This window comes from Alexandromys fortis, unplaced genomic scaffold (genome assembly GCF_014885135.2).
Source record: "Alexandromys fortis isolate MF-2015 unplaced genomic scaffold, M_Fortis_MF-2015_v1.1 scaffold_50, whole genome shotgun sequence".
NCBI lineage: Eukaryota > Metazoa > Chordata > Mammalia > Rodentia > Cricetidae > Alexandromys > Alexandromys fortis.
Window position 1 is genome coordinate 7,603,549 of NW_026067932.1, and position 26,955 is coordinate 7,630,503.

The 26,955-nt window shown below is 44.1% G+C and overlaps 1 protein-coding gene across 17 annotated transcripts in view; it reads left to right on the forward strand.

Moving 5' to 3' along the window:
- Positions 1-26,955, forward strand: part of Mybpc1 (myosin binding protein C1) — an 82,509-nt gene that overhangs the window by 33,634 nt on the left and 21,920 nt on the right. For 11 of the 17 annotated variants that reach the window (XR_007592408.1, XM_050145770.1, XM_050145767.1 and 8 more), the window contains 15 exons: positions 455-506; positions 2,318-2,374; positions 7,108-7,274; positions 8,299-8,431; positions 10,510-10,634; positions 11,486-11,591; positions 12,941-13,107; positions 13,779-13,941; positions 15,770-15,876; positions 16,268-16,401; positions 18,889-19,048; positions 20,751-20,855; positions 21,993-22,181; positions 23,569-23,703; positions 26,827-26,880. Coding sequence is in view for 16 of the 17 variants with exons in the window: in XM_050145770.1 (XP_050001727.1) it covers positions 455-506; positions 2,318-2,374; positions 7,108-7,274; positions 8,299-8,431; positions 10,510-10,634; positions 11,486-11,591; positions 12,941-13,107; positions 13,779-13,941; positions 15,770-15,876; positions 16,268-16,401; positions 18,889-19,048; positions 20,751-20,855; positions 21,993-22,181; positions 23,569-23,703; positions 26,827-26,880 (1,854 nt within the window). In the remaining variant the exon portion in view is untranslated. The remainder of the gene's footprint in view (positions 1-454; positions 507-2,317; positions 2,375-7,107; positions 7,275-8,298; positions 8,432-10,509; positions 10,635-11,485; positions 11,592-12,940; positions 13,108-13,778; positions 13,942-15,769; positions 15,877-16,267; positions 16,402-18,888; positions 19,049-20,750; positions 20,856-21,992; positions 22,182-23,568; positions 23,704-26,826; positions 26,881-26,955) is intronic. The other 6 variants (XM_050145771.1, XM_050145779.1, XM_050145782.1 and 3 more) reach the window with 3 other exon arrangements.

Genomic DNA, 26,955 nt, shown 5'->3' on the forward strand with positions numbered 1-26,955 from the left:
GGGGAGGGGGAGGGGGAGGGGGAGGGGAGCAATGCGGACAGCCTGGAAAGGACATGACGTTCTTATTCCGAGAGTTGTAAAGCAGATGTGGAGTGGTCATGGTCCCTTCACTGTAAGGATTTTGGTACCCAACAAAGCTGCACTACCCCAGCCAGGCATGTCTAAGGGTCTCCTGGGAAACCTTTTCAGAATTCTGATCTTTGGACTTCCCTCCATGATCTAGCAGTTCAAAATCCCTATCAGGAAATATCAACTTAATGTGTTTAAAAGTTCTTGTGAACCAGTGGACAGGCAGGTAGAATGACAATTTGCCTTCCAGGCCTTTCTGCTGGTTCTTCATTTAGAGAACCTTTCCATGCCTTTCCATCTGGGGAGATCGCCACAGTCCATGAGAGAACGGCATACAAGACCGCCTTCTTAACCCCACTCACTGTGTTGTTCTTTCTTTCCAAAGAATCCACTGGGACGACTCCAAACATTGACATCAGATCTGCCTTCAAGAGAAGGTAATTTCAAGTGGGAATCCAGAGAGCTTGTGTATAACCTGGAGGTGGACCATTTCCCCTCTGTGCTCCATATTCCAAAAAGGCATGCCCCATTCCACTGCCGTCAAACATATCATATATTTAAAAGTTGCCATTCTAGAAACGCCATGAGCTTAATGCCCAGCCAACCTTATACTGATAATTTCTTAGAGCATTCTTGTTAGAGGGGAGCCTCTGTTTTTGAGGTCTCGTGATTGCCTTAGATTATCCGGATTGGGGAGCGGCTTCGTCCTTAATTGCATTGTTTTCCACCGAATGCCCAAAAGAGAAGCGGAAAGAACATATCTGATACTTTTCGTGATGTGTGGAGCTACTAAACCATGTGCCCCACCCGAAACACAGATAGCTACTTAGTAAAGTGAACACCATGTCCTGTGGGATGGTCCTAAACGAACAGCTGCTGAATCTGCTGTCATTGAGCACCCTGTAGAAAGGATTGGTGTAGCCACAGATCATTTTTGTTGAGTAAGGAAAGTTGCCCATGAGTATAAAATATGTGATCCCTTTAGCGTACAGCAATGGTTTTTGACTGATCACACAGACACAACTTCTTGGCTAAACTTTCAAGAAATACAATGTTTAGTGACTTTTGAAACATATTAGATATTATCCAAATCATCAATGATAATTTTTAACTTGAAAAGAAACCTCCAAGTGTCAAATCCCATCACTGCCCCCTCATCTCATACTTAGCAATAAAGCGACCTAAATGTGTGCACGGCACATGTAGGGACATCTTAAGACGGGGGGGGGGGGGGGAAAGAAACACCCGTTTGTGTTTTGAAAGAAAAGACATGTGTTGACTTTAAAAGGTCCCCAGCCACCTGCTCACAGAAAATGTGAGAACGCGTTAGTCGGTTTTCATTTCTTAGGACTTCCATATTAGGCACCCTGTTTTTAAACCCACATACTCTTTTCTTAGAAACTACAAGTAACACCCGTAAAGCTCAGGAGACAAAAATCTCCACTAGAGACTAAGCATGTAAGTAAATCCGTAGTGTTGCTTACACACCAGCGCTGCAGCTTCTACTCAGGGTAGTAGAGAATCAAGACGGCGGCTGCATGCCTGAGTTAAAGATGCATTTCTCTGCTAGGGGAATTCCCGAGAAGGTTGCTAAGAGTTAATGAGCAACTCAAGATGAAAAGTGCACATTTAAAAGGTGCTAACAAGAAAACCAAGGGACTGTGCTGCAAAGAGCCGCAGTCTCTTTAAAACAGAGAGAAATGCATCTTCCAGAAAGCTCTACAGGGACTAGTTCCATTTTTATGCCCTGTTGGTAGCACTTACCTGATTCATCTATTCGTGGGCATAGAGGTTACCTTTGGACACAAGGCCATGCGTGCACTTACGTGTGTGACTGGCGACACTTCGTCCTTCAAGCCAATCTCTGCCTTCCGTGGATAACAGAGATCAGCAAAAGTCCTTTGCTTTTCACACAGGTTCCTTTCCAGAGCCCCCAACCAGCAAAAACAAAGCACTTTGTGTTGCTTGGCTTAAGTGCATTTGTGTTATTAGTTTTAACACAAATCCAAGCACCTTCACATATGCAATCTACATGGTGTCTTCTGCAGCCATACAGTTGCACAGGTCCTGCGTCTACTTTTCCACAAGTACATGCCCCGAAAGCTTACAATGTCACTTGTGTGAAAAGAAATTTAGCCCTTGCGTGCCGGTACAAAATTGCATATACATCCTGTGTAGAGTGTTCGTTCGGGGAAGCTCATTGTTCTCTGCATTAAACCCAGATTTGCTTTTCTTTTGTTAATGACAGTGGAGAAGGTCAAGAAGATGCAGGGGAACTTGACTTTAGTGGTCTCCTGAAACGTAGGTGAGAACCAAGAGATGCCATGAGGCACCGTGGCCTGGATCTTTTAGATCCACCTGGAGAAGTCAAGTTTAAGCTGAATGCTTTTCAAAGAATTGTCATTTCTTACAATATGTTTTGCTCATAGAACATAACAGCCAACTAAACGAGATCAAGAAAGCAACAATCACACACTAATCTGTTGAAGGCAGTCGCTGATGCTTCCTAAACTCTCTACTTACGTGTTTTATGAGTTTTCATGTATTTTCTTAGTTGAGGGTGAGGAAATTTGATAACTGAGACATAAGATGTAAATGCCTGGAAACAGCCAAGACTACATATGATCCTCTTCTGTGATTGGGTAAATACAATTTTGGTTCTACCTTTGATATTTTGACTGAAAATATCAACTTCACATTTTTGGTAGTGCTCTTTGCAATAGACAGATTCGCTCTGATATGCTATCTATGACTCAAATTTAAGACATTGATTTGAAGACATGCAGCTATTTCATAAAGTGCTAATGATGAAATATTTTTCCTAAATATTTTATTATGACAAAGTGTTGATTATAAGATACAAACTTATTTCAGAGATGTTTAAAATGCCATCCCCAAGATGCGTGTTTTAGAAATAACGAAACACAGTAGTAAACAGAGATAAACACATCACAACTCCACTTCTGTCAGCATACAGCCATGCTTCAGGGTTTCTGTCCATATAGATACAAGTATAAGATAATATAATAGACTACATTACATATGTGTTATTTACACCTAGATACATTTTTTTCAAGACATTTTCTATAGCGGAAAAATCAATAAAAAAGAAAGTGTTATTTGCCAGGACTATACTTTATCTAACAAATCCGTGAAGAAACAGTAAACCTATTAGTCTTAATAACTTATAATTTTGGCATTAGTTAGTTTTCATTTAGCATTTCAGATTCATTTTAAGAACAATTTGAGTCCCCCTGGTGATATTAAAGAAACAGTAGTACAAGGGCTCCTCAAGAATTATAAATTCTTGAAAGAAACCAGACTTGTGTTTATTTTCTTAGTTTGGTTGGATGAATTTTTTTCCAGTTAATGGAACAAAGACTTCAATCAGAGCCCTAAACCTTAAGGTTAAAAACAGAAATAGTAATAGGTGTGATTTATTAATTAGTGATAAGTATTAATCAATACATGTGGCAATATCAAACACATCTGTTTAATATCCCCATCATTCGCTTAACTAATACTAATTATTTTCAAGAATACATTTAAAGTAACAGTATATGAAGTGTCCTTCCGTGAGTCTCATTCTCAGGTGAGAACCAAGGTCCGGAGACAACGAGGTGTTTACACAAAGTCATGCCAAATCTCTACATTTTTCCTTTCTGGGTCAGTGCCGTTCCCATGACCCCAGGTTACAAACAGAGCTGCAAGTCTGCCCTAGAGGCTAACACTGTCATTTACAAAGCACATCACACTGTAGACCACAAGGGAGTTTCTCATCCTGCAGCACAGGAGACTCCACTGGAAAACACCAACCGCTTTGTCTGTAGAAAATAAAGCTAGACGACATCCAGGGAAATAAAGCGGGGTCTGACCCCAGGAAAAGGATGAAAAGATACTGATACGAGAGTGAGACAGACGTAAAGAAGTAAAATAAGATAGTAAAATGGAAATAAATGTTTAATATCAATGATCACACTTTCTTGACAGCGTGGGATTTCATCCTGTGACTTTGGTGAAAATGTATGTCCCCTCTCTGAGGTGTGCTTTCCACGTGTGTACTTGTGAAAAATAAAAACTAATAGAACTGTAAAAATTAAATTAAATATAAAGACCTGGATCAGGTAGGTAGCAGAAACCACGCATTTTGGAAAAATGGAACATTTTCTTTCAATGTGTTTGTCTTCACACAAAGACCACACACACACACACATGTGCATGAATGCACATGTACACACATGCACAAACACACACGCACATACACACACTCACCCACATGAGCACAACCAGGATATGACATGGTAAATTCATATGGATGAAAGGGGAAGAAAAATAACAGGCTGTTTCTACCAACCATTTGCATGGGGAAGAAAGAGGAATCTTATTACATAGCTCAAATGACAGGAGAAAAAAGATCTCAGGGAAAGGGGCAACAACTATGTCTCCAGTTCTCATTTCCTTGCACTCTTAATTAAGGCTTAGCCCCGCAGGACTGTTCACATAAGACTGTGTTCGTGTAACATACGGTACTAACCCACCATATAACTGGAGAAGGCGTGTGTTTCCTACTAAACCATGGGTTGCATGTGTTTTCATTGTGGTAATGACACATGGTTCACCCTTTCTACTCCTCCAGAAGTGTGTGGCAAAATCTCTATCAGGATACGTGTTAGAACCAGTGTCCGGGTAGAGAGAAGTCTCCCTTTGCGTATGAAAACCAGCTCATTTCAATATACACTAGATGAATCAAGGCTAATCTTTGGGGCAGTATTTCACTATAGGATTAGACCTTTATATTTAGCAGTTTTATTCTACATGAAATTTCTATAAATGATTTATGGGGTCCCTGGGACCATCGATTTATAGAAATTTTTGCTGTAGATAAAAGCACAGTGGACCCTCTACGGGTCTAGCGCAATGATGCAGAGGAATCTAAAAACCTAGATTTCTCCCCTCTCTGGACTTCAGTTAGCCACACAGACGCAGTGAGCAGCCACCATGGTACATAAAAATGGGTTCCAGGAGGGTTGACAGTGCAGAACAGAGCTGTGACCTCACAGCCCAGCACAAGATAAATACTTCTGTTTAAACTCGGGGCCTCACTGAAGTGTCAGGAAAAGAAGAAGAAAGATAATTGAGGTTCACATCCAGTTTGATAAGGAACACGCCGGAAGGGCATAGCTCATCACATGTCAACAGAAGATGCGGAGGATGGTTGGCTGTGAGTCTCCTCTGGGAAACGGTGAGCATTCTTACTGGCTTCTTCTGGAAGCGTTCACCTCCTGAGACACCTAGTGTGTCTCGCTTTTTTTTCTTTTCTTGTGTCTCTTGTAGAAATTTAAATAAAAATATAAATTTAAATATAAATATAAATATAAATAGAGTGGCTCTATCTAGGTTGAAATGTAATGGAAATCTTCAGTAGATTGAGGGGACACGCCACAGAAAACATACACACGTGTGTACTTACACGTTTTAGCCGCAATTATTCAAATTTAAAATATTTGGAAAATGAGTTTTTATTACCTTTAATTATGTGTATCTGTGTCTCTGTGAGTGAGTGCCAGGTGTGTGCGGGCTGGCCATGGAAGCCAAAAGAGGTACCAGGTCCCTTGGGTATGGAGCTGTAGGCCATTATGAGCTACTCCACATGGGTACTGAGATCAACTCAGGTCCTCTGGAAGAGTAGGAAGGCATCTTAATGACCCCACCCTCTCTACGGCTCCCAGTATAAAACACTGAAAGATGGATGGAAAAGGAAGACCGCGTTCAGGCTGCAGGCTTAGTGGATCTGGAAAATCACTAGCAATGTTCCCACCATATTTTCAGTGTAATCTCTCCAATTAGTGACCAATTTTCTATAAAACCACATCAAACCAGTGCTGTTCACAATAAGAATCCCTGTAACTTTTTAAAACTAACCTCATAAAAAGCTAGTTAACCTTAAACAAAATAACCAGGACTATTTAGCCAGGGGAGAAAATCAGTTTAAAATTATCTTTCATTTATACTAAACTCATTCACTAAAAAGTTTATGTGTAAGTTTTGGCTTAATTTTGTGAGTTTGAAGTAAGGGCAAGACATATATTTTAATCTCTCTTTTTCTTTCTTTTTTTGAGACAGGATCTTACTTGTATCACAGCTTAGCCTGTGATGACCAGGCTGGCCTCAAACTCGCCAAGACCCGCCTGCCTCTGCCTCCCGAGTGCTGGCACATATAACATACGACACAGGGAGGAGTTCATGGCTGCGCCACCGGCAGTGTCGTCATGTACTGCTTCATGGGTTCCAAACGTGCTCTGTCGGTGATCAGGATGTGGGGTCATAGTACCCTATTACTGGTTCATGGAATCTTAAGCCATTTCTTCGACAGCTCACCATTAAGCTGTCTATAACCCAAGCTCATTCTCGCTCTTAAAAAAAAATTCAAGATGATGTGTTAAGATGAGGTGCGACAGAATGGTTTTTTGCCCCATTGTTCTTTTTCCTCTCAGCTTAGAAAAACAATTTTCTTTTAAAATGCATCTTGACCCACACAAATATGAAGACCAAGGAAAAACCCTTTATAATTTTTTTAGTTTTTTAATGTAAAAAATAATAAAATAATGCGCATGTTTACTAACATGACAAAAACAAAGTCTGGACAAATCCACGGGTTTGAAATACTGTCTGGATTATGTTTACATCAATACATGTGGAAAGGCATTTTTTTCACTCACAGACCAATTTAAAATATTAATTCTTCATCTGCTTTTCACACTGAATCTCCTACCTGCGAGGTGAAATCTGTTTTTAAGATTTTGCAAGTCTCACCTTCCATTGCTTCTCGGCCTTTTGGCCAACATTAGATGCAATCAGACTTAAAAATTGAAAGAAAAATATCTCAGGATTTGTTCTGACATCTCTCCTAGCCTCCACTTGTGTTTTAAAGTTGGAAAAGTAAAGTTCAAAGCGTACATATCTGATCCCGAGCGTCACTGAGTGGGACCTTTGGGGGCAGGACAGGTTCTAACCTAGGCGACCATTCTTCCGGGCTAGGGAGGTGAAGCAGCAGGAGGAAGAGCCGGAGATAGATGTGTGGGAGCTGCTGAAGAACGCCAACCCCAACGAGTATGAGAAGATCGCTTTCCAGTACGGCATCACTGACCTGCGTGGCATGCTCAAGCGGCTCAAGCGCATGCGCAGGGTGGAGAAGAAGAGCGCAGGTGAGCGCACCGGGCCAGCGGCCTAAGAACTGTGTCCTGTGGGTCCCGGCTTTCTGGGCCTGCGGGGGTTCGGGGTTCCTTCAGGTCACTTTGGCTTCAGGTGGGGGAGTGCCTTGGTAGTGGTGTGGCTCCTTGTGGCTTATGGTCAGCACCTTTGCAGTACCACGGATGCCACACAAGGAAGCGGAGGACACCGTGGCCTCCAGGAACTTCTCGGAGGTCCCCATTTATTCAGGCGCATCTCTCCCTCTCTCTGCAGCTCTTGATTCTTCCTCAGAGTTCGCTCCTCACATCCAGTAAGGTTTCCCGGGTGGGTTTACTCCGCTATGGTTCCAGACATGAAGTTGGGACGGAAAAGGCATGCATTTCAAGTTGGCGCTAGCGCCTCCAGTTTTTCTGCTCTGGACCATTGTCGGGTTCCAGTTGTGGAATATGTCCCTTCATGCTCAGATGACCCTACATAGAACCTCTACGACCCCTTTCGAAAGGCTGGTCCTTCTAAACGCTGAGTTCTAAATCCATGTGCTAGGTGACCAGTTGGAAATCTATAGTCGTTTTTATCCTTTTAAAATAAGGGAAAGTGAGCCAGAATAGGCCAGTGAGGTGGCTCAGCCAGTAAAGATGTTTGCTGCCAATTCTAACCACTTTAACCAGGAACGCACATGGTGGGAGGCAAGAACAGACTCCTCACTGCGTCTTCTGACACCAACCCCCCACATGCATGCAGGCGCATACAAAATAAACTAATGCAATTTAAAATTAGTAGTAGCGCTATCTTTTCCCTGATGCTTTTTTTTTAAAAAACACATGAATTCTCTTTCAATTTTAAACCATCTTATTGTATACATGCTAGCATAACTCTGGAATACAAGGGGTAATGGGACAGCTTCCAGCTTTATTCTTCCCTGAGACTTTTTTTAAAAAACATGTTCTTAGATTTTCCATGGACACATTAACTATTTAAATTGATTCCCTGCGTGCATGCACACGGTCATTTTGTTTGTTTGTTCGTTTCTATCTACAGCCTTTGCAAAGATTCTCGATCCTGCCTATCAGGTGGATAAGGGAGGCAGAGTGAGGTTTGTGGTGGAGCTGGCCGATCCAAAGCTAGAGGTGAAGTGGTTTAAAAACGGTCAGGAAATCCGACCCAGCACCAAGTAAGTGGGCTTCAAAGGACTCATGACAATATAAATGGACAGCAGTTTGGCTTAACTTTTAGAAACTGAGGGGATCTTTTAAGCGTCTGTTTTTCTTTTTTTAATTTATTTATTTATTATTTATACAGTGTTCTGTCTGCATGCCAGAAGAGGGCACCAGATCTCATTACAGATAGTTGTGAGCCACCATATGGTTGCTGGGAATTGAACTCAGGACCTCTGGAAGAGCAGCCAGTGCTCTTAACCTCTGAGCCATCTCTCCAGCCCTAAGCGTCTGTTTTTCTATACGTTCTATAACGTAAAATTGTACAGAGGGAGAGGAGTCACTTTTCGTGGAGTTTCGAGTTCTGAAAGTCATGGCACTGTGTAACATAAACTCCCGTGTTTTCTGAGGCTGTTTCAAGCAAGTCACAATCATTTTGTGTCACTACACATTATATGTCATTATCTCAACTTCTCTATAATGAAACTTAGAAACATTTGAAATATACAGTTGAGATGCCAGATGAAAACTGCATCTCATAACCAGAAGGTTTGGGGTTTGGGTTTTTTTTTTTCCTAAAATAACATGAGTATTTGATAGTGGTCAAACATCTTCTATTTGGGTGCTGCCGGGAGTAGCCACAGCGCCTTCTAAACAGAACAGTGTGATGTTAAAGTAATAAAACTCAGGCCGGATGGTGGTGGCGCACGCCTTTAATCCCAGCACTCGGGAGAGGCAGGCGGATCTCTGTGAGTTCGAGGCCAGCCTGGTCTACAAGAGTTAGTTCCAGGACAGGCTCCAAAGCTACAGAGTAACCCTATCTTGAAAAACAGAACAAAACAAAAAGACCATGAAACTCAGGCCTAAGCCCGTGTTTTATTATGTGTCATCCCTCTTCCAGGGAAGGAGTAGTCGTACTGATCTCTGATCGTATCGCTAGTCTGCCACGAAACCACTTCATAGCGATCTTCCTCGGCCTGGGAGATTTTCAGCCTTTGCATATTGTTTTAATAAGTGCCTCATGTACATCGACACAGACTTTAATCCCAGAAACCTGTCACTTCTGAAGTACAAGGACATGGTTTCCAGCTTCCCCGTGGGCTCATGCCTAACAGAATAGAATGATTTTGAGATAATATTTATACCCGGTGCAAAAGTCTCTTGAAAACAGCCTCGATTCACCCAGAAGTGGTTTTCCTAGATCCGTGTTACTAGAAAATATTGATATGTTTTGTTATTGAGGTCTTCAATTTGAGATATTTCCTCACTTTGGTTTTTTGATCAGCTATAGAATACGCTCGTGTGCTCCTCCGTAATCAACATAATCGATTAGAGTGTTTTCTAGTGTTCTGTTCCTGAACTTTCTTTTGAAAATGGATTTGATGTGTATTGGTGTTTGCCTCACGTGTATGTCCATGTCCCATTTGTGTCTGTGGAGGCCAGAGGCTGAGTTACACACAGTTGTGAGCTGCCACATGGGTGCTGGGAATCAAACCCAGGTCCTCTGGAAGAACAGTCAGTGCTCTTAGCTGCGGAGCCATCTCTCCAGCCTGGCAAATGATTCCTTAGTAACTGTGGTACAATAGGCCCAGGGGTTAAGCTCGCTTAAGAAACTGTATTTGCTGCTGATCTTATCAAGTAAGATAAGCTATTGCTTACATTGTACAATCATTTATCTGTTCAACAAAAAATATCCTGTATCCATGGGCTAAACAATGAGCAATGCAAAGTGTCTGCCACTTTTGTAACATACATAATTAATACAGAATCATTTGAAGAATGTACAGAGTTAAAAATCTCACTAACACAACCAAAAGTGGGTTAACTGTATGAGAATTTGTTTATATTTGTAATAAAAACTTATATGAAAGAGAATAAATTAAATAGTATGTATAAATGCACATATTTTTCATGTATCATAAAAATAGAAATGAGCTTTTGTTTGACATTAATTGGACACATAAAATATGCTGTACAAATAGAAGATCATAGCTTTATCCTTGATTCTCAAGTATTAACAAATGACAAGCCAAATCTGCCAATAAAGTAAAGAAAATCCAGGTCACAAACCCTGCCTCCCTCCTGTTTGAAACAGATACATCTTTGAGCACAAAGGAAACGAGAGAATCATGTTTATTAATAACTGCTCGCTGACAGATGATTCGGAATACTACGTGACAGCTGGGGACGAGAAGTGCTCCACCGAGCTCTTCGTGAGAGGTAAAGGAGAAAGGTCTTCCAGCATTAACCAGGGGCAAGGGTTCTCCTCCGGGGGACACTATGTCCGAGCCACAGGCAAGGTGGCTGCTTTAGCCCAGAGCAGAAGCAGTCACTCCTGCAGAAACATCCAGCTTGCCTGTTGGGTTAGCTCAGTGCTGAGGCTCCATTACGTCGGCAGGTGTCCTGAGTCCTAATTCACCCACTGATTTGTTGAAGAGCAGCTGAGGGGAGAGAAAAGCCGCAGCGAGAAACTACCTCGTGCTTTTGACTTAAGCCCAGCGCTGCTCAGCTAGATGGCTATTTCAGGGGCAGCCTCTGAAACCCACCATCTTGGCCCCTGCGCTGAATACATGGAGGCAGCTACGTTAGGAGGAGGGCATCACCCACTGGTGTCCAAAGAGCAGCATTTGCTAACCCTGGTGAAAAGCTGGGGGAGGCAAAGAATGCCGGGTTGACCTTATTTTCTCTCTGAAGCCCTCTGGCTACAGATAATTCTATTCTCTTTCCTTGGTCGAGAGCCAGAATCCAAACCTCATTATACACTCTCTGTCAGCTGCTGTATCTGCCACTGGCACGTTACTTGACGAAGGCAGGAAGTTTGCTGTGCATCTTATGTGCACTCCAGAATAATAATTCATTGGATTTGAATGGTTCTGAAACAACTAGGGGGAGCTGATCCAGCGGGGACAGCTGTTTGCTTTGCCACAGACAGACAGACAGAGATTCTCACCTCCGATTCACGCCCCACAATTGATGTTTCTTTCCCATGCTGGGTTTTCCCGTGAACAGACTGTGGCTCAAGACACAGGCTCTGGCTGTTTAATGATTTTGATTTCCCCGGTTCCAACCAGAGCCTCCGATTATGTTGACTAAACAGCTGGAAGATACGAACGCCTACTGTGGGGAGACAGTGGAGCTGGAAGTTGAGGTGTCCGAAGATGACGCCAACGTCAAATGGTAAAATCGCTTTGTGGATGCCTGCCTGTGTCTCATAGACCAAGTGTCTTCATGACCAATAGAATGCAACATGGGACCGTCTTCCCCTAAAGCTGAGAGCAATCTCAACCTCTTCTGTATGAGCAGAGATGGTAACCCAAACCCTACCATGAGCTGAAAAGCCAACTCCTAGAAATCTGTCTGAGAAGAGATGAAGGGAGGCGGGTACTTACTGGGAAATGGATCACGCAGGTTAACCAAGGGTTCTGACTGGAAATAGCGTGGGTGTTCCTCAACAGTGTGGCCATCCTAACCGGCAACTTACATGAAAAATATAATGTGCCCATCTTCCATCTCAATCCTCACTGTCTCTGGGAAGGTAACCCAGGAGGACAGTGTTCACCTAGCACGCTCAAGACCCCAGACCCCAGCCCTTTCGCCCAAGAATTCATTTTTCACGACTTTATATTTTCAGTTCCCTAGAAAAACATGGTAGGATGAAAATCACCAACTCCTTTCGATGATTTAAAAGAGCCAGGGGATGTGGTTTTAATGGTGATGCTTAGTTACCTGGTTCAAGGTCCTCAGTTTGACCATTTGCAACACATACACGAACAAACAAATAAAAACCAAAACGCAAGGTGGTGGGGAAGGAAGAGTGTTTAATTGTGTGTTCCCCGAGAGTTGTTAGCTCAAAATTAAAAACTAGAAGCTTGAAGATCATAGGATGAAATGTGGTGTTGAGAGGAAAATAGTAAATTGCACCCCAGGAATCAGCGGTCACGAGCGTGGGAAAGATTGTTAGTACTGATCTGGAATATGGGTAACTTAAAAATGTGTTGTGAGGCCGAACTCATTCTTAGCACCCACCTCCGACTGAATGAGAAGAGGTGCTCCATGTTCTTTTGTTTGTCTATTGTTTTTGGTTTTTTTGGAGGCAGGGTTTCTCTGTGTAGCTTTGGATCCTGTTCTGTCCTGGAACTCACTCTGTAAACCAGGCTGGCCTCGAACTCACAGGGATCCGCCTGCCTCTGCCTCCCTGAGTGCTGGAATTAAGGGTGTGCACCACCACCACCCACTGCTCATGTTCTTTTAATTTGATTTTGTACAAAATACTTGACTAGTAGACCTAAGTTGTGTTCTTTAGTGAATCCTTCCTGTGTGTCTGGGATATGTTAGGAACCTCAGAAGACAGTGGGATAAAACAAGAAACAAATATTCCCAGAAATCCATTTTTTACATATATATTATATACATATATTATATACATATGTATAATTAGTTTGATCACATCTCCCATTACCCTCCCTTATTCCCTTCTTCCTCCCACTGAATGTCTTCTTACTCCCTTTACTTCCATGCACACTCAGGTTTAAGAATGGTGAAGAGATCTTCCCGGGTCCAAAGTCAAGATACAAAGTTAAAGTTGAGGGCAAGAAACACACTTTGATCATAGAAGGTGCGACAAAGGCGGACACCGCAGAGTACTCAGCCATGACGACCGGGGGACAATCATCTGCCAAACTAAGCGTTGACTGTAAGTAAGACTTCTCAGATGTCTCCTAAATCTATACGGGATTGTGTTTATTAACTCAGCTTTACATTCAAGTGAACACTCATAAAATAAAGGCAAACAAGTCTTTAGAAAATAAAAAGATAAGCTGGGCGGTGGTGGTACATGCCTTGGGAGGCAGAGGCAGGTAGAGTTCTGTGAGTTCGAAGCCAGCCTGGTCTACAGAGCGAGTGCCAGGATAGGCCCCAAAACTACACACAGAAACCCTGTCTCAAACAATAAAAGATAAAGATCTCATTCCAAAGGGGGGAAAAAGTGTCGCAGTTTTTCTCACATTAAATTGTTGGTAAATACAGTACTTAGCCTTAACCTTGAAAGGAACCTGAGGTTTCCTTGTGGGCGTGACCCTGGAATGCCTCACGAAGTAGCAATTATCTGAAATCACATAAACAGTTGTAAACCTTCGACGTGAATGGACGTGGCTCCCATCTTAGGGGCGAACAACCAGCGGGAAGGATATCTGAGGTGATGGACTTGTGCTACGTCCGGTTCCGCCCAGTTCCATCACCGACACTGGGAAAACGTGTCCTCTCCAGAGTGTGGGTGGCAGCAGAGCTGACGGACCCTGTGAAATGCCGTCACGCGGGCTGGTCTGCAGCCTGGCTGTGGGTTCATCACGCTCTCTGTTTCTGTAGTGAGGCCCCTCAAAATCATGACGCCGCTGACCGATCAGACTGTCAAACTTGGGAAAGAGGTGTGCTTGAAGTGTGAAATCTCTGAAAACGTGCCTGGAAAATGGACAAAAAATGGCCTTCCTGTCCAGGAGAGCGACCGTGTGAAGGTCGTGCACAAAGGAAGGTAAGCAAGCCGGGCAGGCCGTCCTCGGGGAATTGGCCTCATTCACTTTTCCTACTCCCCAAGTTACATATTCGTGGGCTCTTTCTTTGGAGAGTAGGGAGACGGCTTGTTCACAGTCTGGTAAGAACCGGCGACTGCTTTGCTGTATACCCACCCCATCCTGCTTGAGTTCCTCCGCCTGTACCTCATGCTACGGCATACCATCCCAAACCTGCCAACGGCACTATCTGAATGTGTGGCTAGAGGAATGATTGAGGACCTGACCATTTATCAGCTGGCCCTAATGTTCCTTAAGACAGATAGGAGACCACTGGTTTGGGCTGAATTTTTGCCCCGGGCCGGCAGACCAGATAAACATGGAGGTACCCAAGCTGAAGTTTCACCCTGCCTTGCCCAAACCAAGTTGTTTGTCTGAGTTTGCAGAAATTGAGATAATGAGGACTGATACCAAACCCTAGAACTGGACTCGTGGAGTTGGCGTGAGGAGGGAAGAACCTGTGCTGTGTTATCTGATGCTGCTCCCCCACCCTTTGTCTATATCAGCTTCCTCTGTTCTGTTTCTTGGAGCACTCATTCTGCTTTATGGAGTTTGTTGCCTGATTCCAGAATGCAAATAAATGTCAATTAAGATCCTTGTAGCATGGGACTGGAGAGATGCTTCCGTGGTTAAGAGCACTGGCTGCTCTTTTAGAGGACCAGAGTTCAATTCCCAGCACCTACATGGTAGCTCACAACGTCTTAATTCTAGTTTCAAAGATCTCTTCTGACCTTCATAGGCCCTGCATGCACTCAGTACACATATATACCTTTAAGCAAAACACCCATACACATACAATAAAAATAAATCTTTTCTTGTTTGTTTGGCTTCTTTTTTTTTGAGACAGGATTTCTCTGTGTAGTCCTGGGTATTCTGGAACTCTCTACGTAAACCAAGCTGGCCTTGGATTCACAGAGATCTTCCTGCTTCTGCCTCCTGAGTGGGATTAAAGGCATGTGCCACCACCACCACCACCAGGCTAATAAACAAATCTTAAAAAAAACTTTACACAATAATTATATCAGTTATTTAATTAAGTCATATTAAATAATAATAGCTGTCATATGGCCTTCCTTCTATTTTCGTTTTCTTGGAGGAAGCATAATTGCCTAGAATCTAGCAAAGATTTAAGGCAAGAAATTGAACCTTGATTCCCAGACTCTCACCCAATCGCAAGTGGCTTTATGGAGCTTAAAAATAGTCCTTAAAGTTTCATATGTATACGAGAATACACACATCCATAACATCACAGATTGTCCTTCACATGTCACTGCATGTGTGTCTACATCAGTGTACATGCGTATGGTACTGAGGATTGAGTCCAGGGCCTCACATATGCTAGGTGATGCTCGACCCCGAGCTACACACGTTTTACAGTGGAACATCCATGTGTTCCATCCGGTCCTCACCAATTCGTGACCCGTAAATTTAGGAGCTATTATTCTTTGATGCATGTAGCCCAAGCCAGTGTTACCCTTTGTCATTTCTTGTATGTTTAAGTGTAGCATTATTAAGATACTGTGTTTTGTTCTTTTTGAAGTTATGAAAAAAGAATAATAGACACATACATAATAAGCAGATCGCATGTGCAGAGATACTTTCATATACTCCAAACCAGAGCTGACTTGGTCAATAAATAGAATAAATGCCCCCCCCATCTCTCCATGTCCCTCTCTTTCTCCTCCTCTTTCTCCCTCTCCTATATGAAGTAAAGGACAGGTCTCTTTGCATGGGTCATGGGTACGCTCCAGCCTTGCACAGTATTGGGAATCTGTTTCTTTATTTCTTTAGAATCCACAAGTTAGTCATCGCCAACGCTCTCACAGAAGATGAAGGGGAATATGTGTTTACTCCAGATGCATACAACATTCCTATGTCTGCCAAAGTTCATGTCATTGGTGAGTAGATCAAAGACATTATCATACAGCTGTCCACTTGCTTGCTCACCTTGGACTGTAATGTATCGAAAGCTATATGATTCAAAGATCCATCAACTCGATATTACTCATCCATATAAGTAGTTGATTTATAAGTCTAACAAGAAGCAGTTAAGGGTGCCAAGCACCAACAGTTGTGATGACTCATATATATACACACATATATTCATACTTGTATATATGTATGTATATGTGCATATATATGCATATAAATACACACACACATACATACATACTTTTAGCCAGGTTGAAAATTGATTGTTACCCATGTTTATCAGTAGCCGGTCACTAGCCAAAATACAATACGTGGAAATGGTGTGTGGTGACAAACGCTGTGCTGAATAAATTCCAGATCCGCCCAAGATCATCCTGGACGGCCTGGACGCTGACAACACGGTTACAGTCATTGCCGGGAGCAAGCTTCGTCTTGAGATCCCCGTCACCGGGGAGCCACCTCCCAAGGCCATCTGGAGCCGAGCAGACAAGGTTTGTCTCACACACGCACGCACGTGGCCCAGCCTTCTCCTTGCCCCTTTCCCCCATGATTCAGGTGAAGGAAAAAGGTACAAATCAGTGTGTTTGCTAAAGCTGGGTGTGGTGGTGTGGTGCATGCCTTTCATCCCAACACTGGAGACAGACGCAGGCAGATTTCTGTGAGTTTGAGGCTAGCCTGGTCTACATGATGAGTTCCAGGACAGCTACAAAATGAGACCTGAACTCAAACACACACCCCCCCCCCAACACATGCACACACGGAGCACGTTATGGGTATAATTCCTTTGAAAAGAGAATGGGGTTGGTTTTCAGGTAAGCCTATTAATCATATATTTATTTTCCCATTTCTAGCCACCCACTTATTCTGCCAAGCGTGATTTTACGAGTTATGGGCAGGGTCCCACCTTATACCCCATGGATGCCATGGGGCAGGCAGGAAGAAAAGTGGAAAAGTAGTGTATAAGTGAAGAAATTAAGGAATAAAATCACTGTGCAGAGGAGGCAGTGCTGTGGAAATGGTAACGGAAGACGTGCTAAACTGGGTAGGGTAAGACAAGAGCGTTCAAGGGCAGCAAAGGCCACCTAAAAAAGACCCTGTCTTTAAAATCCCTGATAATCATTAGTATAATAATAATATATTAATAACTAAATATGACAACAACAAAACCCCAAGAGCCTGTTGTGACAGCAAGCGGTTGTATAGTCACTGTGGCCTGGAACTCCAAAGGGCAGAGATGCCCAGGGAAGGCCCGGCACATGCCATGGTCAAGGACAGAGAAAGAGTTCACTGTGTGGGAGGCCTAGAAAGTCTGCTGGGGCACCAAGACCAGGAGAAAACCACAAGAAATGGGTGGGGAGAGAATCTCAGTTTAAACTACTCCTGGCTTCCTGCCACCAAAAAAAAAGTTACATTTGAAAAGCAGAACAGGAGACTTCCTTCCAAAATAGAACAGCAGGAACCGACTTATATTCTCACATAGGTAATCCCCAAATTGACAAAATTGTGTCAACAGTTATTTTCTCGACATTGGCGTTGAGTTCTGAAACGGAACAAGTCCAAATATGACCAGAGAGAGAGGGAGGCCTACAACTGCCTTGCTGAGCGAGTTCTCCCCTGCTGGGGGATGTGCTTAGGGGTTGAGCCTTTTCCCTGGCATGTGCAAGGTCCTGGATTTGATTCCTAGCAGAGGAGGGGATGGGGAGAGGACATATTTCAGTTTCAGGGAATGTACAGGAGGAGACACCCAGTCAGAACCTACAGACTCTTTAGGATTTTTCATTCAAGAAGTTCAAGATGACAGAAATCATCAGACTTGTGCCAGAGTAGAAAGCTGCACAAATCCAGCCCCTGGGCTCTCCAACCAGTGTGGTGGTCTTTAACCTAGGCCTGTTGGAGGCTGAGGCAGGAGGATTTTTGTGAATTCAAGGTCAGCCTGGTCAACTTAGCAAATTCCAGGCAGGTGGATCTCTGTGAGTTGGAGGCCAGCCTGGTTCCAGGACAGGCTCCCAAAGCTACAGAGAAACCCTGTCTTGAGGGAATAAAAAAAAAAAAAAAAAAAAAAAAAAAAAAGCAGAAGAAGAAGGGTACAATAGGCTCAGCTTTCCTTGGCCAGCTGGAATTGGTCCTCATCTAAAGTGGAAACTGAGGGCTGGGCACATGGGTCAGTGGTTAAGAGCACTAGTTGCTCTTGCAGAGGACCCAGGGGTCAGTTCCCAGCACCCACATGGCAGCTCACAACCACCTATCTCCAGGAGATCTGATGCCCTCTTCTGACAATTAGGGGCACTGCATACATATGGTACAGGCAAAACAGTCACACACGTAAAATAAAAATAACTCTTAAGAGAAACAAAATGAAAACAGTAGTAACTGGAGTAGAAAATTATTCTCGCACCATATTCTTCAACATTGCACACCCTCTGCCTGGTTTTCTGTAGTTCTTTGTGGGTTGTTTGTTGAGGTAAGATCTCGTTATGTAGCTATGGCTGGGTTGGAACTTGCTAAGTAGACCAGGCCGACCTCGAACTCACAGAGATCCACTTCCAGAGCTCTGGGACTAAATGTGTGCCACACTCTGGGCCTTCTCAATGTTTTCAGACTCCCAAGACATCCATGCAAATGAAAATCATGAGAACCCCAATACGAGTTCGGGTATTCCTGATTTTATACGTCAAAAGGCTTGTGTCCTAAAAGGACACCCTCCACCCTTGTATTCTTCTGTCCCCCGACTTTCTCTTGGTAAAACTTGTAGTTAGTGGGCTTTTGAATAGAGACCCAGCTCTCTCCCTTTCAGCTGTGTGGGCTTTGAGCACATCAAGTCCGAGTTTCCCCGTGTGTGGTTGGGCTAACTGGAGTAGGACACGGACTGACCCGACGATGTGTCTGTTAGGCTCTCGGGCCTCCCTGCCTGGGGTCCTCGGGGGCTCTGTAGAAGCTCCTGTCAGTCCATCATGCCAAGTCTGCCTCTTCCTCGTCAGGCTATCATGGAGGGCAGTGGCCGGATCAGGGCAGAATCGTACCCCGACAGTAGCACGCTGGTCATTGACGTGGCGGAGAGAGATGACTCCGGCGTGTACAACATCAACCTGAAAAACGAAGCCGGAGAAGCGCATGCGAGCATCAAGATCAAAGTTGTGGGTAAGTTCCACGGAGCCAGCCTCCATCCCAGAGCTGACAGGAGGAAGTCGGCGTCTCTCTCCAGTCTATCTCTGTTACTTTTCTTCCCCCTCTTTGTCTCCTCTGTTTTCTTGCCTAGAGGAATTTTAACCGGAGGGACTGAATAGCTGAATAGTCAGGGGCATTTGGGGCTACTGGTTCTTAGATTTTCAAGGTTGTTGTCCCTTTGAATAACCTTTAAAGTTTTTTAAGTTGTTTTTACAATGAAGAGATAATTGCATTATTTTACCTTTTCCTTTTTCTCCATCCAGCTTCTCCCATACTCCCCAATTCTCTCGCAAATCCATGGCCTCTTTCAATTCTTATTCACACGCATACACACACACACACACACACACACACATCCACACACGCACACACCAAATGCATGTGTAGAAATACAACCTGCCCAGTCCAGTCACTGTTACTTACACGTGTGTGCTTTCAGGACTGACCGGTTGGTATTGGGTAACCAACTAGGGGCTCACCCATGGTGAAGATGGCTCCCCCCACCTCCAGAATTCCTTAGTTGCCTGTGCAGTTCTTTATGTACAGGGGTGCCCTACGAGATCTCCCCTTCCACATTAGCACATCTGTTGATGCTCTACTTGTTAGGGTCTTGTTTAGACAGCATACTGGTCAATCATGGGTGAAGCCACCTGTTGTCTAGGACAGCAATAACACAGACATCTTGCTCCTTTGGCTCTTATCATCTTCCCATCCCCTCTTCTGCAGTGGTCCCCAAGTCTGAGATTTCGAGCTTGTGTTGTAGACGTATCAGCTGGTGTGGGCACCCCGTAGCTGTTGGCATATGCATTATGAACAGTTGTGGTAGTCTGTAATAGTCTGTTGCAAAGAGAAGCTTTCTTTGTTGAGGGGTGAGAACGTATTTGTGGGTGAACAGTAAGTATTTAGAATGCAGTTAGGAATCATGGTAGTTTAGTAACACACCAGTTGTAGGTTCTCCTCTGAAATCCATGACCTCACTAGCTCTGGGTAGTTGCTTTTGGGTACCTACTAAAGATCACTGACACACAGTTGCTAACTTACCACATGGAACATTTTGAGGAAAGGTGACTTTGGTTCTTAGCTTCCTAAATCCACTTTTCCTAAGCTGAAACCCAGGAACATGATTCTAGCTAGCTATTAGCGTCCCAGATGCTCCAGAGTGCCTCTTCCCACTTCGGATTTCCTTGAGGAACCAAATTTCAAATGGACTTTAAATTAGTCACTTTATCAGAAGCTTAACTATAAGACTTGGTATCTTGACAATGCTGAAGTGAATTCCTCCAATTAATATCTTGAATCTTCTATTTGATGTAAAATTGACAATAATTAGCCGTTGGTTCCACTTCACTGAAAGTTCATTTTGTAGCTAAAAGAGAAAGCTAATCCATCATTTAGGTAATAACTTCTTGTTGCAATTTTCAGAGTAAAGAAAAGTGTCTCGGGCTCCATGAGGAACATGCCTTCTAATGTGACAGTTTTCAAGGATTTTAGACATGGTTGTGTTTGTTTTCACTGAGTTCTTTCCCCTTATCCTGTGTTGACATTTTGTCCAAGTTAATTTTCAAATGAATTTCAGAAAAGGAAAAACAACAACAACAACAAATCACCATGGTACCAGGTTCTGCGACCAGAGCCCATACTTTACAATAGCAGTTTTCTGTCTTGTCTACCGCAGACATCCCGGACCCTCCAGTGGCACCCAACGTGACGGAAGTGGGAGATGACTGGTGCATCATGAACTGGGAGCCCCCTGCCTATGACGGAGGGTCACCAATCTTGGGTAATCACAGACCGATCAGTCCATGTGATGCCTGTGCGGTTGGCATTCTCTCAATGCATATTAGAATAGAATATGTTCTGGAAAATGAGTCTAGAAAAGAAGCCTGTTGAGTAGGCAGAGTCCTGGCCTAGTCTCCCTGACTGTCCAGGGAGAGGAGGAGACAGTGACTTGTTGTAATATATGCTATGACTTCAAGTATCTGTTGAAGTTGAAATTTCTTTTGTGATGTCCTATGGATCTTTGGGATTTGAGTGGCTCTGATGCACGTCCTCTGACCACCTGCGCTCTCGCGCTCTCTCTTTCTCTCTCTCTTACTTGTTTGCTCTTTTTACTCAACAACTAATTCCAAGCCAGCTCCAAGTCTAATTCCCATTGCTCCGGCCAGTGAGTACCATAGGGCTGTGTCTTAGCCACTGGTCTCATGCTCTGGAGAGACACCCTGGCCAAGGCAACTCTTAGACAAGAACACATTTAGTCAGGGCCTTGCTTACAGTCTTAGAGGGGCAGTCCTCAATCATCATGGTGGGAAGCAGACAAACGTGGCACCAGAACAGTAGCTCAGAATATTATATCCTGATCTGCAACCACCAGGCAGGGAGTTGGGCCTGATGGGAGCTTCTGAATAGGGATCAGTCTCATTTGAACCTCCACGGGTTATGCCATGAAGGAATTTCTCAGCATAAAATTCTTAGGAGAATTTGCCTGCTCAACAGAGAAATAATTTTTTTTCTATTGGTAGTAACAAAGTTTACAAAACTGATCTTTCCCGCCCTCCCCCCCCCCTTATTCCTATTGCTGCCACCTTCTGGATTCTTGGCTTTGGACTGCTCAGCCACAGTTGCTTAGTAACTCCTAAGTTGCTAGGAGTTACACATCTCTGATTCATTTCTTATTTTTCTAGTACAGCTTTATTTCTCTAGTCCCACTATTTCCTTTCGCCTATACCTTACAGAGTTCACATTTTTGTTATCTGATCTCTAACAACCGATGAAATAAGGCGTATTAATACAGAAATGTATTTGTCATTTCTTCGCTCTGTCTGCTCAGAATGCACAAAATTTTAAGAACTGTTGTCTACTAAAATTTAATTTTGGGGGGCAGGATAAACAATCGGAGTCTCTACTTCGTACACTACAGGCTACTTCATTGAGAGGAAAAAGAAGCAGAGCTCTCGGTGGATGCGACTGAACTTTGATCTCTGCAAAGAAACAACTTTCGAGCCCAAGAAGATGATTGAAGGCGTGGCCTACGAGGTCCGCATCTTTGCCGTCAATGCCATTGGTATCTCCAAGCCCAGTATGCCGTCCAAGCCCTTTGTTCCTTTGGGTAAGTCCGGAGAAGCGGCTCTGTTGTGGAAATCACTGTCCCCCACCCCATTATTACTATTGCTTTTCCTCTCACTTCTAAACTGGGATGACCTGGACCAGCCAGCCAGGGCTAAGGGCAATACTGAAAGAAATTCAATACAGCCTGGCAGTGGTGGCACACGCCTTTAATCTCAGCACTCGGGAGGCAGAGGCAGGTGGATCTCTGTGAGTTTGAGGCCAGCCTGGTCTACAAGAGCTAGTTCCAGGACAGGGCTCCAAAGCAACACAAGAGAAACCCTGTCATGAAAAACCAAAACCAAAACTAAAACAAAACAAATCAATACAGACTTTGGAGACGTTGACCATCTTCAGAAGATAGGTTTTGGAATTCATTTCCAGAGCTCCAGTGAGAGCTGTGGGTGGCTCCCATTGCCATTCCTGACTGTAAACATGAAACTGAGACCATGTGACTCCTCTCCATTGTCTTCTTAAAGTGCCATAGACCATAGCTACATTTGCTAGTGAACCTCTGTGCCTTGTAATTCTACCTCAGTTTACAACTGTATCTTAAATTTATCTATGAAACAACAACAGAAAGTCCAGCAAAGGCAAATGAAAGATAGGCTGTCTCTACAATTTTATTGTACTTAAGTATGCCTTAAGAAATGGAAAATTCAGTATAAGAGTTTGTTTAAAATGACAAATCTCAGAGCTGGAGAGATGGTTCAGCGATTAAGAACAGGCATTGCTCTTGCGGAGGACCTGAGCCTGACCCAGCAGCCACATGGGGCAAACTCAAAGCTACCTCTAACTCCAGCTCTGGGGGGATCCGACAACTCTCTCTTTTGATGCCGGGCACCTGCCTGTATAGGCATGTAGCCCCTCCCATATATATGTGCATAATTAAAAATGATAAATGTTTCAAATTCTAGGGTTATGGAAACTTTAGATCATTAGATTCCCCCAAATTGATTTCTCTAACTCCCTGTGGTTTCCCAACCTCTTCCACAAACTTTCCCAACTGGAGAAGGAGTGTGGCAATCTTTCCAAGATTCTTTTGTCAGTCAGATAGTTGGCTCACACATGGCCATGGTCTGGTTGGCTCACACATGACCACGCTCTGGTTGGCTCACGCATGGCCACGCTCTGGTTGGTCACCCATGGCCACGCTCTGGTTGGCTCATGGCCACACTCTGGTTGGTCACCCATGGCCGCGCTCTGGTTGGCTCATGGCCACACTCTGGTTGGCTCACCCATGGCCAGGCTCTGGGAGCTCTCACTGCATGTTAGCAATGCTTGGAGCTTCTGCGTGTATTTCTAGTTGCATCCCAGCTTACCTTATCGCGGGTGCTCCGCCATGGCTCCGTCTTCACGGTTTCTTCTTTTCCCCACTTTCATCTCTTCAGCTGTGACCAGCCCTCCTACTCTTCTGGCTGTTGACTCTGTTACCGACTCATCGGTGACCATGAAGTGGAGGCCCCCGGACCAGATTGGTGCAGCAGGTTTAGATGGCTATGTGCTAGAGTATTGCATGGAAGGAAGTAAGTACTCCTAGCAGTTACAGTGAATACCTTCAGCGCTAGGTGAGCTATGCCTTGCTTTCTTTTGTCTTTCTTGGGAAACCATCGCTTTCTTCCTGAAAACGATACCAAGCCAAAGGTCATCTTTCTAAGATGGAGGTGAATGTAGACATCCTCTGGTATTTAATGCTATATATATAGATGCTAAAAACATCAGAATTGGGCTGTGAGATGGGTGTCACCACTGGGCTGGCATAGGAGGATGGTCTTTCAGCAAAGCTTTGGGGACAGCCATTTCTACGCTTGCAGCTGCAGTGTCCGCTGAGCACTGAACGTCTACTTAGGGCAAGCACAGGGGGATAGACTATGCATTTGGCAATCCTGTAAGCATGCCTTTCCTTCTTAAAGAGAGGAGGACTTGAAAGCAACTCTTAATTTTAAGAAGCTAGGATTTAATCCCAGAGAACATGAGCGATGCATTCAACATATGGCAATAACTTATCATATGTATGTGAAAATTAAATTTTGGAGGGGAAAGGAAAGAGTCCAAAGAACTCCACTGATTAAAGTCAAGGAGAGGGGAAATAAAATATCCCTGGAAACCAAAGCCAAAAGGGTGTGATCGTCACTCATTGCCTGGGGTTTTCTAATTTCCTGCTTGCCGTGGCCAGGAGAAAATGGCATTTGAAAATGGAATGGGGTGTAGCTTAGTGATAAAGATTTTCCTGGAGCGTGGTAAGCCCTGGGTTTGATTCCCAAATAGGAAAAAGAAAGGGAAAAAAGAAAGGAAAGGGCAAGGAAGAGGGAAGGAAGGAAGGAAGGAAGGAAGGAAGGAAGGAAGGAAGGAAGGAAGGAAGGAAGGAAGGAAGGGAGAGAGAGAAGAACAGGCAATAGGTGACTGAGACAGGAACAGCCCTGGCTCTGGAGTCGGGCTCCTCTCTGGTTGGCAGCAGGCAAACAGTCCCCCCAAGAAGTTTACTGAGATCTCACCAAGCAAGACCAAGAGTCAACCTCTATAGTCACCTCTGGACCCCAAACTTTAACACGGGAGCTCCCCGTGAAGGACGAGAAGCAGCAATGCACTTGGGTATCAAGAATGTAAACACTGATGCGTGTCCCTGGAGGAAAGTCACTGCGGAGAAGACGCTTAACGAAGAGCCACTGTTGATGTCCAAGCCTGCACTGGGGCCCTGGCAGAAATGACAGCTGCCACTCAGGAAGAAGAGGAGGTGGGGCTGAAGCACCCAGGGCCACTGGTTTTCTCTTACCCAGCCCTCACTCCAGTTGATATGCTTTCTTCAAGCTTTTGAAGGTCCTTGATCCAAAACCAGTGGGGGTATCTTAAAAGAAAAAAGGCCCAGGGTTAGCAGAGGGAGGGAAGCGGGTACTGTGGCAAATTCAACGAGAGCATCCACCAGCATTTCCGAGTATGGTTTCTTTCCGTTCGGTTGTCCCGAGCCCTCCGTTCTGCTTTTCATATGACCCGGCCAGCAGACTTCCCTAACTTATGGGTGATGTGACTTCTGAGCAAGACTCTTCTGTATGTGTATGAAACAGAGCCAATCCTTTACTCTTTTCTTTCTGATAGGTTTAAAACGTGAGAAGATACAGCAAAATGATAGATGGCTGTCATTTTGATGTTACCCGCCTTAGATAAAATACAACGAAGTGTATTTTACATAGTTTTGTGTGTGATCTGTGTAGATATATATGTATATGAGGATATACATATGTATGTGTCCACGTGTACATGGTCATTATGTATATACTTTGCCACATAACATGTCGGGGTTAGCTTTCTATGGAAACTCTTTCGTAACGCGTATCTCTCCCCTCGCAGTCTTTCCTGGTTTTCTTAATGTGGTTGCCTGATTCTTCATTCTCTTTTAATGGCTGCTTCTTCTCCAGACTAATTTCTGAAGTGTTTGATGCTTTTGGATATGCCAGGTTTAGTCTGTAAAAGTCTCTCTTCTGTAAGATTGTGTACGTTTATTTTTATTACTCTGCATCTTCTATTTTATTTTTAATGCCTGAAGCATTTTATTCTTGTTGTCTTCATTCAAGTTCACCCTTTTCTTAGAATATAGACCTCATGATTAAACGACTTACCCAAGCCTTCCCCTGCCCCTCATGCATTGTTTTCTCTCTCTGTCCCTTAGTTCAAGCAGCTCAGATGCGAAGAGATGGGCGATTTCTGGTCCTCTCTCATCTTTTTCATCTTGTTTTCTCTCTTATCTGTTTTTTGCTCTTTTGTGTTTTTTCCTCATCTCTTGCGTTCACTTTCCCATCCACTGAGTCTTGCCCATGCAGCCAGCACAATAACTAGCAAGCAGACTGTTCGCTGAAGGACATATCTGTTTTCAAAGTCATGAGTAATTTTTACCATCCGCATGCCCACTCAGCCGTCATGATATCAAACCTTCCTACAAGTCCTGCTAGGGCTGGAAAAAGAGAGAGGGAGGCCAAGGCTCCCAGAGGCAGCCACTTTGGACCCTTTATCCCAGCTCATCTCCTTGGTACCAAAAAATAGGTACATTGTTTCAAACCACTGGAACAAGCCCCAAACCATCCTGTGAGCCCCTCGCATGGAATAGGGACATAGGAACATCCAGTTTGTTTTCTTGATGCAGCGTTCTTTGCCATGATAACCAGGGCTGCTCCCTGAGCTGCCGGGGCTGACTCCATTTCCACTGTGTTAAGGCACAGCTGAGTCCTGGTAAGACAGTACTAAAGGGCCCTCCTAGCTCTGGGGAAAGAGCCCCACCATAGGAGCATCCCATTCCCTGGGGGACTGGAGAACAGGCAACTCCTCCTGGATTCCAGAACTGACTCTTCCTTTCCTTCAAGGTCTTGTTTTGCTCTCTAGCTCTTCTTCCCGCCTGTGGAGGTATCCCAGCCTCTCTCCTCTTCTCTTTTCTTCACCCTTTCTTCTCTGGGGCAGGTGCCTATAGACAAAACCCACAGGCTCCAGAGAGGAAGCTGTGCCTCCCCTTAACACGTTTGGTCTCTTGCGTCACTACCCTGAAGACAGGTCTCTTTGTCTACTCTGCATACTTTACTAACAGAGAATGCTGATTACGATAACGATAGTCTCCTGGTGTGAAAGTGGGTGTCTTTAATTAATGTATTGACGGACTCTCAAAGGTACATCAGCCAAACAGTCTAATGAGAATGGGGAGGCTGCGATTGATCTACCAGGTAAAGTATCTGTGGCGCTCTCGGACTTTCTTACTCTCTGACCCATATCTGGGAATGTTCCATGACCTGACATTT